Source organism: Tauraco erythrolophus, chromosome Z (assembly GCF_009769465.1).
Source record: "Tauraco erythrolophus isolate bTauEry1 chromosome Z, bTauEry1.pri, whole genome shotgun sequence".
Taxonomy (NCBI): Eukaryota; Metazoa; Chordata; class Aves; order Musophagiformes; family Musophagidae; genus Tauraco; species Tauraco erythrolophus.
In genome coordinates, this window is record NC_141496.1 from 6,886,534 (window position 1) to 6,908,102 (window position 21,569).

Here is a 21,569-nt window from a genome sequence, read left to right on the forward strand (position 1 = left end):
TCATATTAATGCTAGAAGCTGACTCAGATCTGCAAAATCTTGTTTTCATGATAAGATCTTCCCAACATTGCCTCCAACTTGAGGTGTAAAAGCGTGGAATTGAAGTGTACTCTTCAAAAAGACTAACAGGTAGATAAAAAAGTGAGCCAAAGCTAGAGAACCAAGGCATGATATGGTAAAGAACTACAGAAAAAACATTCCTCTCTGATTTTAAATAAACACAAATTATATCTCAGCCAACAAGTCACCCATCAAAGTTTGAAACTACTGGGCATAGTAAACCTATGACCTAGTAGAGACAATGGATTAACACTGGCTGCCAGAACAGCTTGAATGTCTTAACTGGCAGAGAATGCCTCCTGGACACAGGCCTGACTAGTAAAGCACATTTCGGTCATTTTAAAATTAGATCACAGTCACCTATATGAGTTTAAAGTAAATTTACAAAGAGTTAAAGTCCACCTCACTGGACAGAGGCAATAACTTCTCAAGTGGTACAGGCAAATAACCCCAGCCCTTTCAACATCATATTGACTGTTTAGTAATTAGATTTAAACTAGATTTAACTAGATTAAATGATGGCCACATGACCACAAGCAACTGCTGCAGATTGGCTTAAGGAGTAACTGACCTCTCAAGGATACAGCCTCTCCAGGTCAGTCCACTGTTACGGAACGAAGTGGACCACCTTCTTTCTTTCCTGTCTCCAGCAATTTAACTATTTTATTTTGCAATGGAATAGACACACGTATCTCGCTGAGATTCCATGCTCCGGACTCTATTTGTGTGATTTTGATCATAAGTGACATTCCCATGAAACATACTCTAAGGTTCAGGGAAATGCTGAACTAGGAAGCAGGCCTTCAGACTGGGGACTTCAGAAACTTAATAAACTATATCGGTCTTACAAAAGCTGCTTTGAAGATTGTGTCTTAATTTGAAAACAGTTTCAACAAAGAAAATAAACAGTTGTTTAACAACTTTGAGCACATTACAGTTAGGTTTTGACAGCCCCTTTAAATCTTTGCACTGATACGTTTAAGCTGAGTGCTCAGAAGAGTTGTTTCTATCTCAGCTATTCAGAAGATCTCATTTACCTTGAAGAGTGTGGCTTTTTCAGGGATTATCCCTTTAATTTTCACCTGAGGTTCCAGAGGAAGTGGAATAAGTTCCATATCTGCTAAATTCATCTTTTCATTATCTGCTAACAAAGCCTGAAGCCTCTCATTCTAAAAGAATAAAAGAATACAAAAACTTGTTTAAAAAGAAAAATTAAACCATAAATCACATGCTAGGTACATATGAGAACAGTTAAAAAGTTCCTCTTAAACAAAGGATATATTAATAAATATCCGATTTATTAAATTCTTTACTCTTCCAAAGAATCAGGGTTTCGCTCTTAAAATCCAGTGAAACAAAAATTCTCTATTTGCAGTAATCTGAATAAGGAAGCAGATATTCCATCTAGTCTGAGTATTATCAAGTGATTTTTTAAGTGCCAGATATAACAGTCTTACAGAAACCTATTTTCTTACAAAAATCTATTTCTAAATTGCCTGCACAAGTAGCAGGATGATTTGTTTTCTGTATCAGTCTCAAATGCTAGTTGTGTTTCAGAAACTTGATTCAAGTCCTTAGCGTTGATCCTTCAAATCCCTGAACTCAAGGAGATCCGCTACCACCAAGAACCAAACTGCCAACAGCCTCCATAAACTCCATACATACAACTTTAGGGCTTGCTCTACATTCCTACATCTGTAGTTACTAGAAATACACCACCAGCCAATTTCCGACTGCCTTCCACTTGGTGTCCTACATAACAAAGGTCAAATACACACAAGTCTCTAGTCTTTTCCCCTACTGAAGGTAACGGGCACAAACACAGACACAGCAAAGCAGCCCACTGCTGTCAGGAATACTTCCAGTGGTTAATTGCTGCTAGCTAGATTTTAACCCAAAAATCAGAGTGATGTTTCTTAGTTTTAGAGACATACTCTGACAATTATAAAAGAACATTTAACAGAATGGTATCAACGTATTGCACAACCAGGAAACACATTCTTACAAATTGAAAAATCCTCCTCCTCTTTCAGTAATTACAGCTTTATTCCTGATACACAGAACACTCACAACATTTCATAAAACTGATGCAATGCTTAAACGTTTCACTTTCCTGCACAAATACACCCCACAGATTTAAAGAAAGAAGGTGACAGAAATTATTACACTGAATTCATGTTTTAAAATACTGATGTGTGTCAAGAAGAAAAGAACACACATTAATTTAGTGGCAGGTGTCCCTGCCCACGGCAGGCGGGTTGGAACTAGATGACCTTTAAAGTCCCTTCCAACCCCAACCATTCTATGATTCTAAGAATAGAAATCCCTTTGGCATTCCTGCTTCCTCCCCATACTCATCTGTCAAGTGCACTAAAAATATTTTAACTAGGAAGGACAAAGCTTCTTAAAATGCACCTATGATTGAAATTCTTCTTCTCCAGATGCAACGGAAGGCAAAGTTCTGCTAAACGCACATGTTATAAAACAATAGTTTTGTTGCTCTTGCAACAGATCAGACCTTGCTGTTAGTCAAATTCCATTGTCTATCCTGGCATTACTCTCACACCTCTGTAACCTCTGCTCTCTTCCCATGTCCCCCACGACTTGTTCACTGTTATATCATCAACTATCCAATTATTCTCTTCCGTTAGCTGAAATATCCCATGATTTTTCTCAAGAGCTTCTTCTGTTTTTCATCTACAAACTTTCATAAGGCTTTGGAACTTTGACCCATCTAAACATCTTCAAAGTTTTTTTTAATTTAGTTGAAGTTATTACAGGACAATGAACATCTGTTCTAAATCTCAGTGCTAAGAAGTTTTAGTGAAAAGCTAACATTCCTATTGTCAAATCCTAGCCAGAGACAAGTTTTCCAATCTCTTAGTTACCTTTTTCTTACGATTCCCACTTTCACGCTGCACTGCTTTCATTACATGAACCAGGCGATCTACGAACGTCTGCTGGGCTGCCAACAAGGAACGCATAACTCTGACAGACTTATCACCCTAGGTGAATTAAGAGAGAAAATTAGTTCTTCCTTCTGTAATTATTTTATCTAGAAATTACTCTTTTATTCTTGGACTTTTTGGCTTTTAAGAGGTAAGTGAATAATGATAATTTTTCTGTAATTTCAAAAAGGTGTTTTCTGTAAAACACGATCAGAATCACTGTCTGACCTAACCGCGCACTTCAATTTGCATCAACAGCTTCAGCCGTGCATGACAAACCTATTCACACAGACAAAACACGTTAGTAAGGATAAGCACACGGACTATTCTTACAAAGTGCAAGAGTCAGATTTGAATAACATTCTTAAAATAGGAATTAATGTGACACGTGAGACACACTAAAATCAGGAAAGACTGCGCATTTGCTCCAAATTATAGATTGCAATTCACAGAAGTTTTTTTGCTGGTTTTGCTTTTTTTGCCCTGCTCCTTCAGCACCCTCTGCTGCTGATACACAGAACACCGTCTGTGAATTGAGAAGATAGGTCTCTTGTCTCAATTTGCACTGCAAGGACAAGTGCTTCCAATAAAGAAACAGTAAACAAAGTAGACTGATTACACAAGGCATAGGATTTTATAACCTGCGTGTTACTAACAGGAGCAAGCAATAAAATAGAGGAAAAAGGTCTCAAAAATTTTCTTTTGTGTTTCAGCAGTTTCTTTGGTTTGCCACAAACTCATAATTCAAGCAAACGTGGAACCTTTTTTAAGATTTCGCTATATATGGCATGAAAAACTCAACACCTGTGCTTATTTCAAGGATGACTATACCAAACCACTACGTATTTCCTTACACAGAGGCATTACCTTCAGCAAAGCCTGGCTAAATCTTCTCATCACATTTAAGTACATTTCGTGAGTCTTTGGGTCCCTCTGCTGAGTGTCTTGGTCTTCACACTCTACTATTACATACCTGCAGGATAAAAACAACCCAAGTTATGCTGCACTCTGGTGTTACACAATTTGCGTGAAACAAACCAGCCCTGTATCATAGACCTGGAACTAAAAATAAAGTCAATCTCTGAATGAGGTATCAACCAAACTCTTCAAAATTGCACAGTCAAATTCCCACCTGGATCAGGAAAGTCCATCAAAGTTTCTGAGGCCTTTCACTTACAGTGAAGCAGTGTTACTCGAACAGGACAAGTCAGAAGTCCAAACCATATGAACACTCCAACCAATTGCCAAGCGTGGGAGGAGTGGGAGTTCCACTGTGCTACTACCCTCCACATGACACAGCGGCTGCAAAATTGCTATTGAGAAATACTTGCAAAAACAAGAAGAATCCCACCCTACCTGTTCCCCATTTTACCATTACCAGTGGTGGAAGAGACAGTACTGGTCCGAACCAGCTCTTCCAAGTCGACATTCTAAAATAAGTTTTAATTTCTAAAATTATGATTCGAGTACAAGATTTAAACAGTACAATTTGGAACAGTTACACTGAAAATTTATTTTGTTATGTTAAGCAGTTCTTTCGAAAGCTTTTGTGCTTATTTCTATTCACAGAACTGACAAGCAAAAAGTAGCTAAGCACAGAAGGTCTTCCTTCTGTTGACCAATATATCTTCTAGTATCATCCGGTAAAAACATATAACTCCACTACTAAAAAAAGGAAGAAATTAAGAAGTCAGTCAATTTTCAAACTGTATTTGAATTCAAAAGTGACTCCACGTATCCAACACACACACTCAGGCTTTACATTGACAGCTAGAATTACACCTTCCTAGGCACTTCTGCAGAATCTCTTTGCACCTGAATGACTATGGGACAAGGTCAGAGGTCTGTCATTTGCAGCTGATCAGATCTGACAAGTCTTACACATAAATACACAATATATTATATAGACTAAAATAAGGCATATGTAACTTATTCCACGAGTTCCATATTCTCAATGAAATCCGTAATTAGACATTACTTCCAGAACTTTGCCAATGTATTGTTCTACACCACTCCCCCACTAAAATAAGAAAATTAGATTGCAGTACTATGTATATAAAAATAAGCCCATATTAATAAACTCTGTGCACCAAAACTTCAAGAAAAACAGGAAATAATGAACTGAAACATGCCATTTTCATTTTCATTTGTTAAAAAGCCTTAGACAGTTTCTCAAAGCTATCTTGAAACAAGGAGTAAGAGTGATGCTTCATACTTGGCTAAGTGTCTCATACGTCTGCAGAAGAGACAGAAAAACAGCAGCACCACTGACTTCCGTAGCTGCTGTTGAAGTATAAGGATAGGATAGCTTTACAACAAGTGACTAAGCAGGGAGGTTTGATTTTCAAGGGTTATTGTACTTTTTCCATTGATTATTTCAGGTGCACGCTGTGTCTGGATAGTTGAAATGAGCAATTGATCAGCAGCCAGGAGGATTTATGGCTATGTCAGCTCAAACAGTGGCTGCAACATTTGTATTTTGTCACTGAGAAATTGAGATGTCTGGAAAGAAAACAAAGAATAAATTGACTGAGTTTTTTGTTTGAGGTTTTTCTTTTTTTTTAAATTGTAAGACAAAAACTTTAGAGCTTCAGATGCTTTGAACTTCCTGTAGACTGAATGTCTGAGATGTTGCCAAAACATAAGTACATAAGTATTTCTATCAATATGATAAAAATAAGCTAACCTACTAGCACTTATCTTAAATGAAGAATATTTGATTAGGTCAAGCATTTGTCTTCTACCCACATCGATTAGGCTCGCACTTATTTTAATAATTTAAATTTGATAGCATTTTTTTCTGATGGCAAACAGCGTATTTGGCCACTGCAACAGAAGTATGTACACTAAGGAACTGCAGCTAAGTCATGCTCTTATTTTAAATTTTAGTATTTCAAACTTACAGAAAAAGCAATGAAATAAGAAAACTTGAAAACATTTACAGATGGAGTCGCTCTCAGGGTAGGTTAAGATTCTCGTAAAAATTTTATTAGAACAGTTTGGTAGGTTTACATCACACTGTGTTTATCTGTGTGTTAAAGCAAATTAACAAATGACAATCTGTATTAGTATTTTTAGTTATCAGAATCATCTACAAAGGATACAAATGAGAATCATTTGACTTAAGTGTAGCCACATAAAAGGCACCTAAGCTCTCTATTTTAAAATAGGTCTGTATATACAAGCAAATAGTTGTACGTGTTGTGTAATTAATTAATAAATACACATACACTTGCAGAGCACAGTTCTATTCATCTCAGCTTTCGTCAAATGAGATACTCCTATCTGCAAATGACTACTCGGAAGGCATGCAGTAGTTTAGGCATTCCATTAATTCTTAAACCACTGAAGTGAGAAAAGATCTTCAGCAGAGCAAACTTAGCTCTCCATCACCTAGGTGAACTATTCACAACTGAAGCTCCCTGTGAAGAAAGCACATATCTGCAATGACATTTTGTTTGTGCTCATAACATAACCACAAATGGAATCTAAAGAATAATTAAGTTAGCACAAAAAAGTTACTGCTTAATGAACCTTCATAAAGTACACTCTGGATTAATATGCAAGCACATAACCTTAAATTCTAGCCAACACTGTCAAAAACTATAAACACAAACCAAAGACAAAAGCAGAAAAGATGAACTTCGTCTCCTTCCGACCACCATAAACAAAATGAATGACAACTTGTAAATGACAGTGATGCTTTTTTTTTTTTTCTTTTTTAACACTGTACTTAATGCCTTACAAATCACCTTCCTTTGTCTAACAGTAAAGCACATTTCTGCATTTTCAAAAACAGTACCCTCCTTCTACTAATTATTCTGCTCAAATGCATACTGGTTTAAGTCTACTACTTCATCCGGACAGAAACTGAGACTCTCAAGTTCTCAAGACAGGTCATCTTTTGCCGTGCATCCTTCTGGGCATTATAGCTTTGATTTCAATTAGACATCGATACAGTAGGAATAAATAGTTTGTAACATACCAGTATAAGTAGTTTGCCAACGTGGAATTTTTGCATGCCCGTGAAATCAAGAAAGTGCAAAGATCTTGCTGGAAGGGATTTAAGAAAAGTAAAGTTAAGTTATAAAGAAGTCTAAGCTCTTGAGAGAGAGATGAAGTTAAAGAAAAAGCCCAAATAATTGCAGGGAGTTTTGAGAGATACATTTCCTTCTAAAAGTGAAATCCAATCCAACTTAGTATTTAAATCATATTACTTTTAATATTACTCCAAACAAATCCAGCAGCAACACTACAAATAAAAACAACTCTGCTACTATAGGAATTTATTTACCAACGTGTCAGAAGTACACGATGTTCTCCAACTATAAATCTTTGAAGCAAAGTATCTGTTTATGACATATTGCACTCTCCTATGCAATTATCCCTGCCATAAGATCCAACCTCAAAAGGGATTTGCTGCCCTCTTTTCATCTGGAAGATCTGAAACTCATTATGTACTATGTTTTAACATAAAGAACAAATCTGTGAAGGATACACAGTATTTAGTCGCTTTTTCAAGGTTTAATATTCCAACTAACAAGAAATCTGTGTATCTTTACCGATATCCTCAATTAGGCTTGTGAGAACCTCATGAAGTTCAATAACGCCAAGTGCAAGGTCCTGCATGTGGGTCGCGGCAATCCCAAGCACAAGTACAGGCTGGGTGGAAAACGGATTGAGCAGCCCTGAGCAAAAGGACTTGCGAGTGCTGGTGAATGAGAAGCTCAACATGAGCCGGCAATGTGCGCTGGCAGCCCAGAAAGCCAACTGTGTCCTGGGCTGTATCAAAAGCAGTGTGGGCAGCAGGTCGAGGGAAGTGATTCTGCCCCTCTACTCTGCTCTTGTGAGACCCCACCTAGAATACTGTGTTCAGCTCTGGAGTCCCCAGCACAAGAAGGACATGGAGCTGCTGGAGCGGGTCCAGAGGAGGGCCACGAAGATGATCTGAGGGCTGGAGCACCTCTGCTATGGAGACAGACTGAGAGAGTTGGGGCTGTTCAGCCTGGAGAAGAGAAGGCTCCGGCGTGATCTTATAGCAGCTTTCCAGTACCTAAAGGGGGCTACAGGAAAGCTGGAGAGGGGCTTTTGACAAGGGCGTGTAGTGATAGGACAAGGGGCAATGGATTTAAACTGAAAGAGGGGCAGATTTAGATTAGATATAAGGACGAAATTTTTCACTCTGAGGGTGGCGAGGTACTGGAACAGGTTGCCCAGAGAAGCTGTGGCTGCCCCATCCCTGGAAGTGTTCAAGGTCAAGTTGGATGAGGCTTTGAGCAACCTGGTGTAGTGGAGGGTGTCCCTGCCCATGGCAGGGGGGTTGGAACTGGATGATCTTTAAGGTCCCTTCCAACCCAAACCATTCTATGATTCTATGAATTTGAAGCTCACATCCTACGGAGTACTAAGACCCAAAAAGGAAGATTTGCAACAGGGAATAGATCTTTAGTTCAAAGACCAATTTGCTGCACATCAGATTAAAATCAGATTCCCTCAAACTCTCTTTTCTTTGTATCTTTCCCTCACTTCAGTCCCATTTATATTATTTTTCTACTTGTGGTACAAATTAAGTATAATCTTTGGCAGATGCAAATCAACGTGGTGTCTCACTTGGGTCCAAAAAGTTGACACTAATGACAAAGAACACTGCTACTGCAAGAACAGACTGTGGAGATGAAACATTTGGAAAACTGCTTTCCATTAAAAAATCTGCTTTAAAACACCTCAAATGCACACAATCATCAGTGTCTAAGCAGCATGTGATAGCCTTCGGAGGAATTTTCTCCTCTAAAAGAGAATAACTGTATGAAGAATTCAATTCCCAGTCTCCCAGTTTTGGGTAGTATGACTATGTACATGAAGAGACGGCCCGCAAAAAAAAAAAAAAAAATCAGTTAAGCTATTGTTAATTTCTTAGCATTTAGTTTACATTTATAGCCTTTGAGCACTTAAAGTATTCAGCAAGATACAACAGAATCAAATATTCACAAACAAAAACTAAACCCAGCACCAAGTCACTAAAAACACTCAAGTATCAAAAACGCAAGGTAAAGCATTTGACTTACATCAAGGTTTTCATTGTCTGCAAGCTCCTTTGTCTTAGAAGTCAGAGGTGGTGAGGAAACGGGTGGAATAGGACTCATGATCTGGGAACTACAGAAAGCAAAGTACGTAAGTGGCATGATTCAAAGTTCTTACTTGGGGGGGGGGGCAGGGGGCACGCATGGAAATAGCAACATGTTTCACTTCCACAGCAGAATAAACTCAGGTAACTGGATGAGAAGTATCATTAAAATCGTATCTCACCCATGTTTCAGAACAAACTGCATGAACAGCACCTTCGACGGCTGCGGTTCCTGAAAACAGTGAAAATCTGCGCCTGGATACCTACACAGCTTATGGCTATGAAGGACACCCACTTACATCAAACTTAGCATTTTGTTTCATCTTCCACAAAAAAGTAAACAGACATAGGTACGAATTTAGCAAATCTGCATTTTCAGGATAAGTGGTTTTTAAGTGTCTTAAGAAGAAATTGCTAATACAAAACACCTGCAGGCACTCACCTCTGGAATGCATTTGCACGGAACAGAGTAGACAAACTCAATGTTTGCAAGGCAAAATTATCAGACAGCACATTTAGCTGAAAGGCAGCAATCAACAGCTCTACTAATGCCTGAGTGGCATTGCAGCCTCAAAATACACCACATATTCCAGGACACTCACCCTACAGCTGAGCAGCAAGATCAATAAGAAACACTACGCTTGTAATATGAAAAGCATAAGCTAGAGATACAACTGCTTAGACACTGAAGCTTAAGACTGAAAATCCTGGAAATTTGTATTAAATATTCACAGGAGACTTTGATTAACCCAATTTGTTTGCATCTTGCTCAATACCATATTAATTACATATTTCAGCCTGTCTTTTGCATTCCTGCAGGAATAAGAAACATGCTCCCCCTGCTCCTTTACATTCACAAGACTCTCCCTACACCTTCTTTTGCAGGAGCAGGAAGAAATTTCTTTCCATTTCAGACTGATCGGACTTTTAGATTCATATTCTTTGACGAAAGTGGAAAGTGGAGCCTCATACAACTTAACTAAGGACATCCTAACTTTTGCAGGGACAGAAGGAAGCAATGCCAGTGTTTTTCCTGCTCTCCAGAAGTTGTCTTCCTTTCAGACAGTAAAGTCAAAGGTCACAACTTCAAGACTAAGAATGTTTGCTCTGTAAACTATCTATAGTCAGGAAAAACATCCCGTGAAAGCTCAGGGGTGAATATTCTTTTACTTCACCACTTGATATTATAAAATAGGATGCTGAAAATGCAATAGTCCCTAAAAAGGAGAAAGAATTTAAGGGCTTATAATGTTACATTGTGGAAGGATACCTGAGAATCAACGGATATGTGAACAATCCAGCCTTTCCTGGGAGCACGTGCCTGGATGCAGAAAGGGAATTTGACACCATGATGATGTTGCTTCCAGGATGCAACCAATCATACTGAGGGGTGGGCTATTGTTTGTATTGTAACCAATCATAGATTGCCAAGTCTTGTTTAGAAAGCTATAAAGCACGCTGAGTGTATGCAAATAAAGGTTCACTTGTTTGATCACATTGATCGTGTCAGGTGTCCTCACTCATCTCCCGCATTACATGTTTCTCGTTTTGTGCTGGAAACCTGAGCTACTTACCTCTCTATTTCTGCACCATTAGTTCCAGATGTTGTCATGGTTTCTGACATTGAGCCTTGACTGTCCCTCTTACTAGGTTCCAGTCCATTCTTTATGTCATCAAAGTTTTCATATTTCAATGCCTGGACTAACTGTAGCAGGTACATCAGCAAATCCTCATGGAGGAAAAAACAAAAATTAATTGACAAGGTCAGTCAAAGCTGACTAGGACTCCATATGGTTTCAAAACTATAATTTATATAAAAACTTAGTCAGGATTTAGTGACCTATAAAGAAATGGGAATTGGAGTCTCCCCAGCAAGCAATGTGCAAAACAAAAACTAGTGTAGGATGGAGTTTGACTCCAAAAAGATACTGAGTCATCACACAATCTTTTTGTTACTCAAAGGCAGTAAGTGCTAATTAAGTAAATATGAAGTGCAATTAACACTGTAAAGTTCTCTTTAGTTAAGCTCCCCTAATTGCTTCCAGCATCTGCAACATAAACCTTTTAGTTTGTGGCTCTCAAGAAGAAAATTCAAGCATAAAATTTGGACCTTGGTACCAGGAATTCAGATTCTCTCCTCTCTTTCGCACTTTCTTTGTTTTCATCCCTTGCATAGCTGGGGATCAAAAAAAAAAAAAAAACAACCAACCATGCATCTGATTTATTTTAATTGAAGAATAGAATTTTAATGACTTGTTTATTATGAATTTGTTCCCTCTACAATGCAACTTGCTCTGTTTAGTTGACTTCAAATGTTTTGTAGAAAGTACATTTTTAAAGTCATAGCAGTATGACCTTGGCTATTCAGGTGGGCTTGCTCCCTGTTTTAAACTCTATCGATTGTCAAGGATTCAAGAGTTATGGTAATACATTCAAGTTTGTTGGACTTTTTTGATGTTTTTTACTGTCAAAAGAAAATAAAGTATCTAAGTAACTAAAATGTAATAGATTAGCAGCCATTCCGTAGGCTCTACTTACAAATCACAGCTCATCATATTCTACTCAGTATACAATTAGAAACACCTTATTTCCACAGATGTTTTTCTACTCACCTTCTTTAGCAAAAGAGTATGACAATATACCGCTTCAATTTACTAGGTGGATTTGCTTGAAATCCTTTAGTAGACTATTTAAGTTCAGAGCACTTCTACGCAGGTTAACACTGAAAATTTATCACTGGTTTCAAGAGAGAACATCTAGTTATTTCACCTTGTTTGACAAAACCAGCTATTACAGGCTGTTCACACTCTGACAATTATCAATGAGTGCCACATAATAATGTGAATACTTTGCTCCGCAAAGATCTTACAGAAAATAGCATCACAGTGAATTTATTCTCTTTTTTTTTTTTTTTTTTTTTTTTAAGTTTTCCATCACCATTATTCACTTAAATGCTTTAAAAAGTAGCAAACATTTCAAGTACTAAACGATACTAAAAATTCTCAGATCAGCTGGCTTTACCATGTACCCACAAACTAATGAATACCTCATCATCAGCCTGCTGAAGCCTGGCAACAGCATAGCGCCGAACCGTTGGGTTGGTGAAGTGAGATGACAGAAGTTCTAGAGAGTCTTCCACGTCCATGGGCTTCCACTTGCCTAGTAGCTCCAGTGCTTGCTTTGCCTCTTGTGGTAGGTCCCAGTTGACACATTTTAAGAATTTTGTCAAGGCCTAAATAGAAAGAGATCGGACAATTCATCAGTGAAAAGCAAGGCTAAACAAATTATTTCAGAAATTAACACTTCACATTAAGGTAGAACTAGATTCATACTATATTTGCACAAGCACAGACCTGATAAACCTTACTGATTTAAACGACAATACAATATTGGATTGTTTTAATATGTCCCAAAAAACTGCAGCTGGATTATCTTCTAAGTAAAACATAAAGTCAATGGTTACTGCTCTACCACAATCATAACTAGACAAAAAATGCCCACTGCTGAGGGATTATTTAGTTATTTAATTTACTTTGGGCTTTTGGTGTGCTACTACTTATTCTGATAGTGCTAACCTTGTCTGAAAGTGATGAAGAAGCTCCTCTTTAATAACTTTTCTACGCTGAAGAGAAAACTGGCTGAAGACAAAACTGGCAACACTGGTATTTTAAGCTGACTGAGCGTTTGTAGAAAGACTGCTGTAGTAAATAGCCAGTTCATATGACTTAAGAGGGAAAATCACAGTCACGAATTTTTACATCAGTAACACTGTAGAAAAAGTGAAAATAACGTTGACTACCTTCTAAGACACTGAAGCTCTGTATCTCTGCAAGGACAGAACATTGTAGAATGACTGTCAGACGAAGCACCTCTTGCACTAATAAGTCCTCTCAAAATCATTCAACTTACCTTCTCCTGATTAGTAAGGTAATATCTGAACTTCCAAACCAGATCCTGTTCCTCATACGTTAGCTGCTTTGTCGGTGGATAACTCACTATGATCTGTTAGACACATAGCCAGAAAGTGAGGTTAAAAACATGAACAGGCAGAATCAACAAGTTAACAGACTACACTCTGACAAAGCACAACACCGACAGTTCACCAAAATAGCTAGGAAAGAAAAAACATTTCCAACAACACAGAGTTCTCACGCTATCATGGTGATGATCCTCAGTTATGTAGTTGATAAAACTGGCAGTGTAGGCAAACATACACAGTTACTTTAAGAATAATATTAACACCTATATGGTATGGGCACTATATGGATTCTTATGCCTCCAAAACTGTTTTATAAAAAAAAAAAAGTACCTTCTGCTCCTGTCTGAGTTGGACCCATATTATGAAGCACTTGAAGAAACACTGTATTTTCCTTAAATTGTCACCATATGATAACACCAATCTACCTAATAAAACTGAATTTAACCATCATATGACTGACTTACATTAAGCTGATCTCGTGTAGCTGCATTAGGCTTCAGATCATGATCAGAAGGTCCACTTCTTAAACTTCGAGCAAGCTTGTGATGTTTGCTTTCTACTAAGTTCTCCTAAATGCAGAGAGTAAGTCAGTGTTTATAAATATTTAAACTCCAAGGAAAATTACTACTGAAAGGAAACCATCTAGCAAAGACTCACCAGTATCTTGAATAATGCATGACAATTAAAACGCGCATCTAAAACTACCGCATCTTCCGGACCTTTTTTTGTTTGTTTTAGAAGAAACTCCTTCAATAATACGTGGAGGGTTGCTGGAGATTTTGAGTTTTTGTTTCGTTTTTTTTTTTTTGTTACTTCACACAATGTACAAACCTATCTTGCCTTGTGGTGAACTGCTGCACAACGCAAGCGTTTCAGTCAAGACATCTGTGATTCAGACAGCACCCAAACGTGCTAGCCACTTCACAAACACTTTTAGGATGTTTGCAGAATAAAGCTTTGTATGCAAGAAAAACTTCTCGGAAAGTTTTCCCACTGTTAATACCATGTTAGCAACAGTAGGAGCCACAACAGGAGCCACGGTGTCAACGAGATTTCAGCAGCCAAGGCAGTTCTCAGCATTGTCAGACTTGCTCTTGCAGTGTTAGATTACACAGTGCTCAAACAGTGTTGCCAGTAGAAGCCCACTTACATTAAGGTTCCCAAAGCTGCCAATACCAGTCCCACTGAATTGGCATCCACAATAATGGAAATCTTTTCTAGAACTGTACTTAGGCACTGTCTACATGAAAGACAACATACAAGAGAGTGTAGGGAGAAAATATTTTAACAGACGAAGTGACCAAGAGTTACTGCACCTTCTACTAAATTTCTATTCTTCAGCTCCCTCTTATCTCATATTCCCACCCTCTGACCTCTCTTGCCAACAGTCCCCCTTCTCTGCTTTTCTACATCTCGGAAGCAAGCACATTAGCTATGGAAAGGAGGAGAGGAACATAAGCATTAAATAAATTCTTGTATTTTTATCTAGCAGCATCAGCCAAAAAAAAAAATTACAAAGAGTTAAATCCACTGATATTTACCGACTGGTCAAACACATCTTTCCACTGGAATTTTAAACTATTGAAGACAGCAATATAGGCAAGCTTTCATCGCCATTTATAAAAACTTCAACAAAAAATACTGTAATACAGATTGCATTACATGGAACATTGCTTACCATAGACATCTGGGGATCTGGAATCTTAACAATCTCAGAACTTGCTAAAAATGGAGATGACTCATCACCATCCTGAATAACAAAAAGTTAAAAGCATATTAAGCATCTCAAGTTTTAGGAAAAAAACATCACATTAATGTACTGTGAATTATACTACAGGGAAAGAATGATGCAACTGCACCTTGCTGGCTTTCAATTGTTATAAAGTAAACAGAAATGCATTCTTTTTCTTGTTAGTTTTTGCCAGATGATAACCGAGGTGGCAAGACAGATTAAAGTTCATCCAAGGAGACACAGCAGGGTAACTCACAACCATGCTGGCTTACAGCTGATTGGAGAAATTTGCCTTTATTGTTACATGTTTCCTCTGGAAGCACAAAAAGAAGCCAAATCAGGGTGTGTATTTCCACCAAAACCAAATACTTTCCTAGAAATAACAACTATGCTTCAGAAAATCTCTCCTAATAGTTCAACATATAGGCTCTCTGAAACACTGATGAATTCAGGAAAACGTAAGTGTGCCTATCTATCAAGGTTCCCCATGGAGCTCAATAGTTTCTTCTAGAAGTTCATGCTGTGCTGCTCTGGAGTAGTACAACAGGAGCCTGCTGCTTTTCCTTAGAGGAGTCTAACCTGCTGCCGCATAAATAAGGGACAGGAAAAGCTAAAAGTTTCCTGTCTGAACCAGGCAGAGGAAAAAATACAAAGCCTGTCACCACATGACATAAACAGCAACTGTTTCCCTCCCCTAGTCACACCCAGCAGTTTGGTTTTGTTGTTTTTCGCCTTAGAAGTGTAACTAGGCACTAATTAACACCATCTACAGAAGAACATTTCATTTAAAAGACAGTATGAAACAGTAAAACAGAAAAAACAACAGGACAACACAAGCATACGTGCTACGCTGTATTCATACTAGGTTGTTCTCATTCATTTTGGAGTAAATGTGAGCTCTGAATAAAGTGGGGTTTTGACATATCAACAATTCCCTCAAAAATGCAAGTTTTGAGGTAACTTGCTCAGGTTTGCTTCTGCCCCCCACCCCTTTTCCTTTTTTCTCCTGCCTTTCCAATCACATATGCCTCTTGGGATGGCTTTGCTTTCATACTTTTCATAGGTAACCTTCAAAGAAGCGAGGGATTTGTATCAAGGGGAAGAACAAGTTACTAAAACGACGTTTCAGGACAAATATTTTTTTTCAGCTACATAAATTTTGTGCTGCTGACTACAGTAAAAGATCTGGTGGTAAATGGGGCTAAATCCGGCTGGAGGCCGGTCACCAGTGGGGTTCCCCAGGGCTCAGTGCTGGGTCCAGTTCTGTTTAACATCTTTATCAATGACCTGGATGAGGGAATTGAACGTACCCTCAGTAAATTTGCGGACGACACCAAGCTGGGAGGCTGTGTCGATCTGCTCGAGGGTAGGGAGGCCCTTCAGAGGGATTTGAACAGACTGGATCGTTGGGCTGAGGCCAATGGCATGAGCTTTAGTAAGGCCAAGTGCAGAGTCCTTCACTTGGGGTACAAAAACCCCAAGCATCACTATAGGCTCGGGGAAGAGTGGCTGGAGAGCTGCCTTGGCGGAGAAGGACCTGGGGGTGTTGGTTGACTACCGGCTTGATATGAGCCAGCAGTGTGCCCAGGTGGCCAAAAAGGCCAATGGGATACTGGCGTGTATCAAGAATAGTGTGACGAGCAGGAGCAGGGAAGTGATCCTGCCCCTGTACTCGGCACTGGTGAGGCCGCACCTGGAATATTGTGTCCAGTTTTGGGCCCCTCGCTTTAAGAGAGATATTGAGTTCCTGGAGCGGGTCCAGAGAAGGGCGACTAAACTGGTCAAGGGGCTGGAAAACAAAACTTATGAAGAGAGGCTGAGGGAGTTGGGGCCGTTTAGCCTGGAGAAGAGGAGGCTGAGGGGAGACCTGATTACGGCCTATAAATACTTGGGAAAAGATGGTGGGGAGGTGGGGGAAGGACTCTTTACATTAGTGATGGGTGATAGAACAAGAGGAAATGGGCATAAGCTTAGACAGGGGAGATTCAGGTTGGATGTTAGGAAGTATTTCTTCTCTGAAAGGGTTGTCAGCCACTGGAATAGGCTGCCCAGGGAGGTGGTTGAGTCCCCATCCCTGGATGTGTTTAAGAATAGGGTGGATGAGCTACTTGAGGATATGGTTTAATGGGGATTAGGGATGGTTGGACTCGATGATCTCTAAGGTCTTTTCCAACCTAGAAATCTATGAATCTATGAATCTATGAAATCTATGAATCTCTTATTATTAAAATGCACATTCAGGAAGACACTTTTATTACATTTATTAGTGTCCTACGCCTTTCTGAAGCAACAATTTTACATACAATGGTTAGAGTTGAAAGGGACCTCAAAGATCATCTAGTTCCAATCCCCCTGACATTTTACAGTCAAAATAATGACCGTACCTACACACACATCCTTCCCAGTTAAGGGAAATAACGCATACAATCTGGCTGTGGCTAACGGTGGCCCCAGAACACAAGCAGGATTGCTTTTCCCATTAGTCTTTAGAAATGTATGAATACGGACACTGAGGAAGACAAAAAGGACATGTGCTTACAGATTCTCTGTTTTAAACCATACTGCCTAAATAACGAACTTAGCTTCAACTAGTTGAATAGAATTAACAGTATTTCCGAAGTATTACTATTATAACAAAATACTTCCCTATCAGTAGACCAAAGTGAGTCGGAGCAACACTGACAGATCCGCACTCACGTTGTACCAAAACCTTAGCCGTCTCATCAGGCAGAACTTTCAGATCACATTATACTAGTTTTACAACGTCCAATTACACAAAAAAAAAAACAGTAAAATTGTTTTGAGCAGAAAATCCTTCTGAAAATAAACAATTCCGACAGCAAGAGATGACAGATCAACTTCTGCCTACTAACTGGTTATCTTCCTAGTCGATACTGTAATAAGGCTGCAATCTGACGTGACCTTTGCACAACAACACAGGATTACCAATGCCCCAGCGACAAGCTTCCACTCTGTTTAGACCCTTCACGTAAAAGCGGTGTATGAAAATCTTCACACTGGACTGGATTCACTAGCAACTACTAAATGTTCGAAATCCTACTGAAGCATTTATACCATCCATATCCCATGCGGATTCTCTAGGGATAAGCAGTAATAACACTCATACCGCTATATCCTTCTCTCAGTGAAAACATGCAGGTAAAATAGCTGCAGAAGGAAAGAGTCTGACAAAGATTTTAGGCTGGTAAATACAGAGCATCTACCCCACAATCAAAAGCCTATCACAGCAATGACCAAGTCAGAACTTACTAGGATGAGAATGACAAAAGCACAATTGCCTAAAATTTGCTTACTTACAAAAAAAAACAAACTAAAAAAACGCAAAGCCTTCCAGTGACTAATGTTGAAACGTTTATGACACCCTCTAAAACCAAGACTGGGGGCTTTTTCCAAAACTAGTATTAAAAGAATGATTTCTGAACTCATTGCTGACGTGGCTTTTTTTAACCTTTCAAAAGAAGTGTTATAAACTCCTCAAACACAGCTAGATTATGCCGAAGAGCCGAGCTGAAAAGCTCTCGTTGTTCAGCTCGAGCACTAGGAAAGCTCTGTTCTCTTTGCAGTTTAGCACAAAGACTGAAGCTCAAGCAAAACTTGTTATGAAACCAAGTTTTGCTAAAGCATTCATGGGGAAAGTCAGACGTTAACATTTTCATAACAAACTACTTTGTGAAACCCTGGAGAAGGCACAGTTCCATTAGTTGCCCATGAAGGATGCCAGTTGTTTAACTTCGCCTTCCAATTAGATTAACATGCAGCTCTAGTTCTCTGCCATAACTGGAGGGCATCACACGGTTGATGTGTGATCAGGTATGATCACATATCACTGGCCCTGACCACAAAACTTATTGAACTGTGCCAATGGCTGTGGCTCAACTCTGAGCTTGGTCAGGTGCGTGCTTAAAGCGTCTTTCTGATGATCCCCACGTAGCGAGCTTTGGTTCGGATCACGGAGGTTTTAAAACACCTAATATCCTCGAACAACCAACAGTCGTTCAGCCCACAGGATGGGATTGAAGTCAGCCTCAAGCATAAGCACACAGTGCAGACACTGGACCTCCATCGACCTCTTCAACCCGTAAATCTGCTCCTCTTGGCTGCGTTACTCACTGGCACAGCCAGAACCTGACATGACCTGCTAGTTTGACCAGGAAACAAAAGTAGCATCAATAATAAACAGCATTAACCAGCTTTAAACTATCACGTTCCAGAGTGTGAGAAGTATTTTACTACATTAAGGTCAGTGCATATGACTTTTATATAAATATTAGAGTCTCTTTATGAAAGTCAACAAAATTTGCAGAATATTCTGAACCAGCAAGGTTCTTCTGCAACCAGTTTCACAACTTCAATAAATAAGGAAATTCTGTTTGTCTGATTTAGTCAAAACATCATTTCAAGCAACACCAATGGGATCCAATTTCTCCCATACAAAAAGTAAATGGACATCCAGTGCTGCAGACAACAGTCTTTCTTTCACACCGTGAAAAAGGCTCTGATAATCAAACTACTTTTTTTTTAAATAAACTGGATACAGTAGTATGATCAATCTACTTATTCAAACAAAGGTTTCACTTCAAACCGGCACAAAAAACCCATTAATGAAAAATGCTGGTGTTATTTGCACTTGAAAGTCGCACTGAATCTTTGCCTAAATGGAGAATCAGAAGCGATGCTCTCATTACCAGCAGGCTGCTATCCTTCACGCCTTGACTGCTGCATTAAAATTAAGTTAGCAGAGAACATGGAAAGAGCCACTGCCACTTCACTTCATTGTAATTGAATGTTGAGTCAAAGGATCTCAAATTCTATCAGCCAACTGCTTAACAGGCTAGCTCTTCGTAAACACTTGAAAACAAATTTATCAACAGAACTGTGACAAGTAATCTCCACTTGGACTATCGGTCACAGGCAGGTGACAACGGAACCTACTTTCATTAGACTCACTATACTGGACTGGTGATGCTGGATACGTATACACTGCACACTGTAATTGGAACCATGACAAAACCAAGGAGACAGGCGCAAATTTATGTGCTGTTTCCTCCTGCTGCCAGAAGAGGGTCAGGAACTTATAACAGTACACATTGAATCACTTCATTTCCACAAGAGCAGCCAATTCATAGTTACTTTGTTCCATACACTTTCAATATGCTTCAGAAACATCTGCTAGAAGAAAGATGCATGTTTGAAGTCTGAGTCTTCTTTCCCGCACCTTCCTCATCTGCTAGTGGTTAGTAATAATGGTTTCAATATTTTGATCATATTCTGTTATGCTCTCCGGAAAAATACTTCCTTGATTTCCACAGAAGTAAACAACTTGATTTGATTTCATAGAGCAAATGTATAGGAGGAAACTTATACTGTAGGTTTCATTCTGATTTGTAACACAAAGGAGTTTTGTAATAGTAAGGTCCTTTACTCTAGCTGGTTCTAGGATAAGCGTATTAAAGCACTATGAAACAAGCAAGGCAAAAAGACTTGGAAAGGTCCCATTGTTAACTACAGTCCACAAAAAGAAATGCTAAAGAGCTAATCTAGACATCTGCCTAAGGTACAGTTTCACCAAAATTACCAAATTTCACCAAAAAGCTGAAAAAGAAACCAAATAAAAATAAACAAACAAAAAATAAACACACACACACTGAAAAAAAAAACACAAAACTGAAAACCTAAAAAAAACTGCAATGAAACCCACAATGAAAAAAAATGCCCACAAAAAAAACCCACAAATCAAACACCGCCCCCCTCAAAAAAAAAAAAAAATCCAACAAAAAAATCCCCCAAAAAGCCACAAAACACCCCGTCCCCCAAAACACAACCCACATCTTTGCCTCAGACTGTGGGAGGAGACACCAGGTGCAAAGGGGACCTGCTGTGTCCCCCAGAAGCATCACAAAGGCAGCTACCACCCTAGGGGACGTGTGGATAGAGCACGGACACCCACACACGTTATTTTTTTATCCTGTCTGCACGGCACAGCTCTTACAAGGGCTTTGAAAATTTCTTAAACGGCCGCCCGTTTTTGCTGTGACTACAGTCATTTGGAAAACAACCCTTGCAGTTTCTTCTAGAGTGGTATCTCTGTTAAAATCAGTTCTAAGACTACTGTTGTTAATAGTTTCGGATCTTCAACACCACCTTGATTCAAAAGGACAGATTAATAACATTTAAACGGCTCTTTTCTTCAAACATTCACAAGCTTCAGCTTGCGTCAGATCATACGGTTAAAGAAGATTCTTATTATCTGTGCCTTCTCAGAATTTTTTTGGTGGAATGTTACTTTTTGCTGTTTATTACTGTATTTTTCCACACCCTTCTTCAAGAGTCTTAAGTTAGATCACAGTTCTGTTCAGATCAATTGGCAATGTTGTCACATACCTAGGAACACTTGTAATCTATCTTCTGTTGTATTAACATTTTGTGTACTGAATTGCAGTTTTTTTCAAACCCTCAGAATAGATGCCACTTAAAGTTGGTGCCTCTGATCTCAACAGGACTCCAGTCTCCTCTTCTACCTTCTCCTTCTCTTTCCTATAAAGCTGCATCATTCAGTAACTTTCTGACTTACAAATCTAAACATGCTAAAAATTTTAAGAGGCAATTACTGACAAAATTTTTTTGAAACCAGATTATAAAGATACTGCTTTTTCTATGTCAGTGAGTCTTTCAACAATACACAGATCCATAAAAGCACTGATAATG

General features: G+C 38.9%; 1 protein-coding gene across 4 annotated transcripts in view; it reads right to left on the reverse strand.

Annotated features, from left to right (window-relative positions):
• PIK3C3 (phosphatidylinositol 3-kinase catalytic subunit type 3) overlaps nt 1-21,569 on the reverse strand; it is an 88,906-nt gene that overhangs the window by 49,990 nt on the left and 17,347 nt on the right. For 3 of the 4 annotated variants that reach the window (XM_086628714.1, XM_086628713.1, XM_086628716.1), the window contains exons 7-17: nt 14,790-14,861; nt 14,262-14,351; nt 13,576-13,680; nt 13,042-13,134; nt 12,179-12,364; nt 10,707-10,861; nt 9,074-9,161; nt 6,994-7,061; nt 3,876-3,981; nt 2,949-3,065; nt 1,098-1,229 (exon numbers count right to left, since the gene is read on the reverse strand). In XM_086628714.1, the coding sequence (XP_086484840.1) occupies nt 1,098-1,229; nt 2,949-3,065; nt 3,876-3,981; nt 6,994-7,061; nt 9,074-9,161; nt 10,707-10,861; nt 12,179-12,364; nt 13,042-13,134; nt 13,576-13,680; nt 14,262-14,351; nt 14,790-14,861 (1,212 nt within the window). The remainder of the gene's footprint in view (nt 1-1,097; nt 1,230-2,948; nt 3,066-3,875; nt 3,982-6,993; nt 7,062-9,073; nt 9,162-10,706; nt 10,862-12,178; nt 12,365-13,041; nt 13,135-13,575; nt 13,681-14,261; nt 14,352-14,789; nt 14,862-21,569) is intronic. The other variant, XM_086628715.1, reaches the window with a different exon arrangement.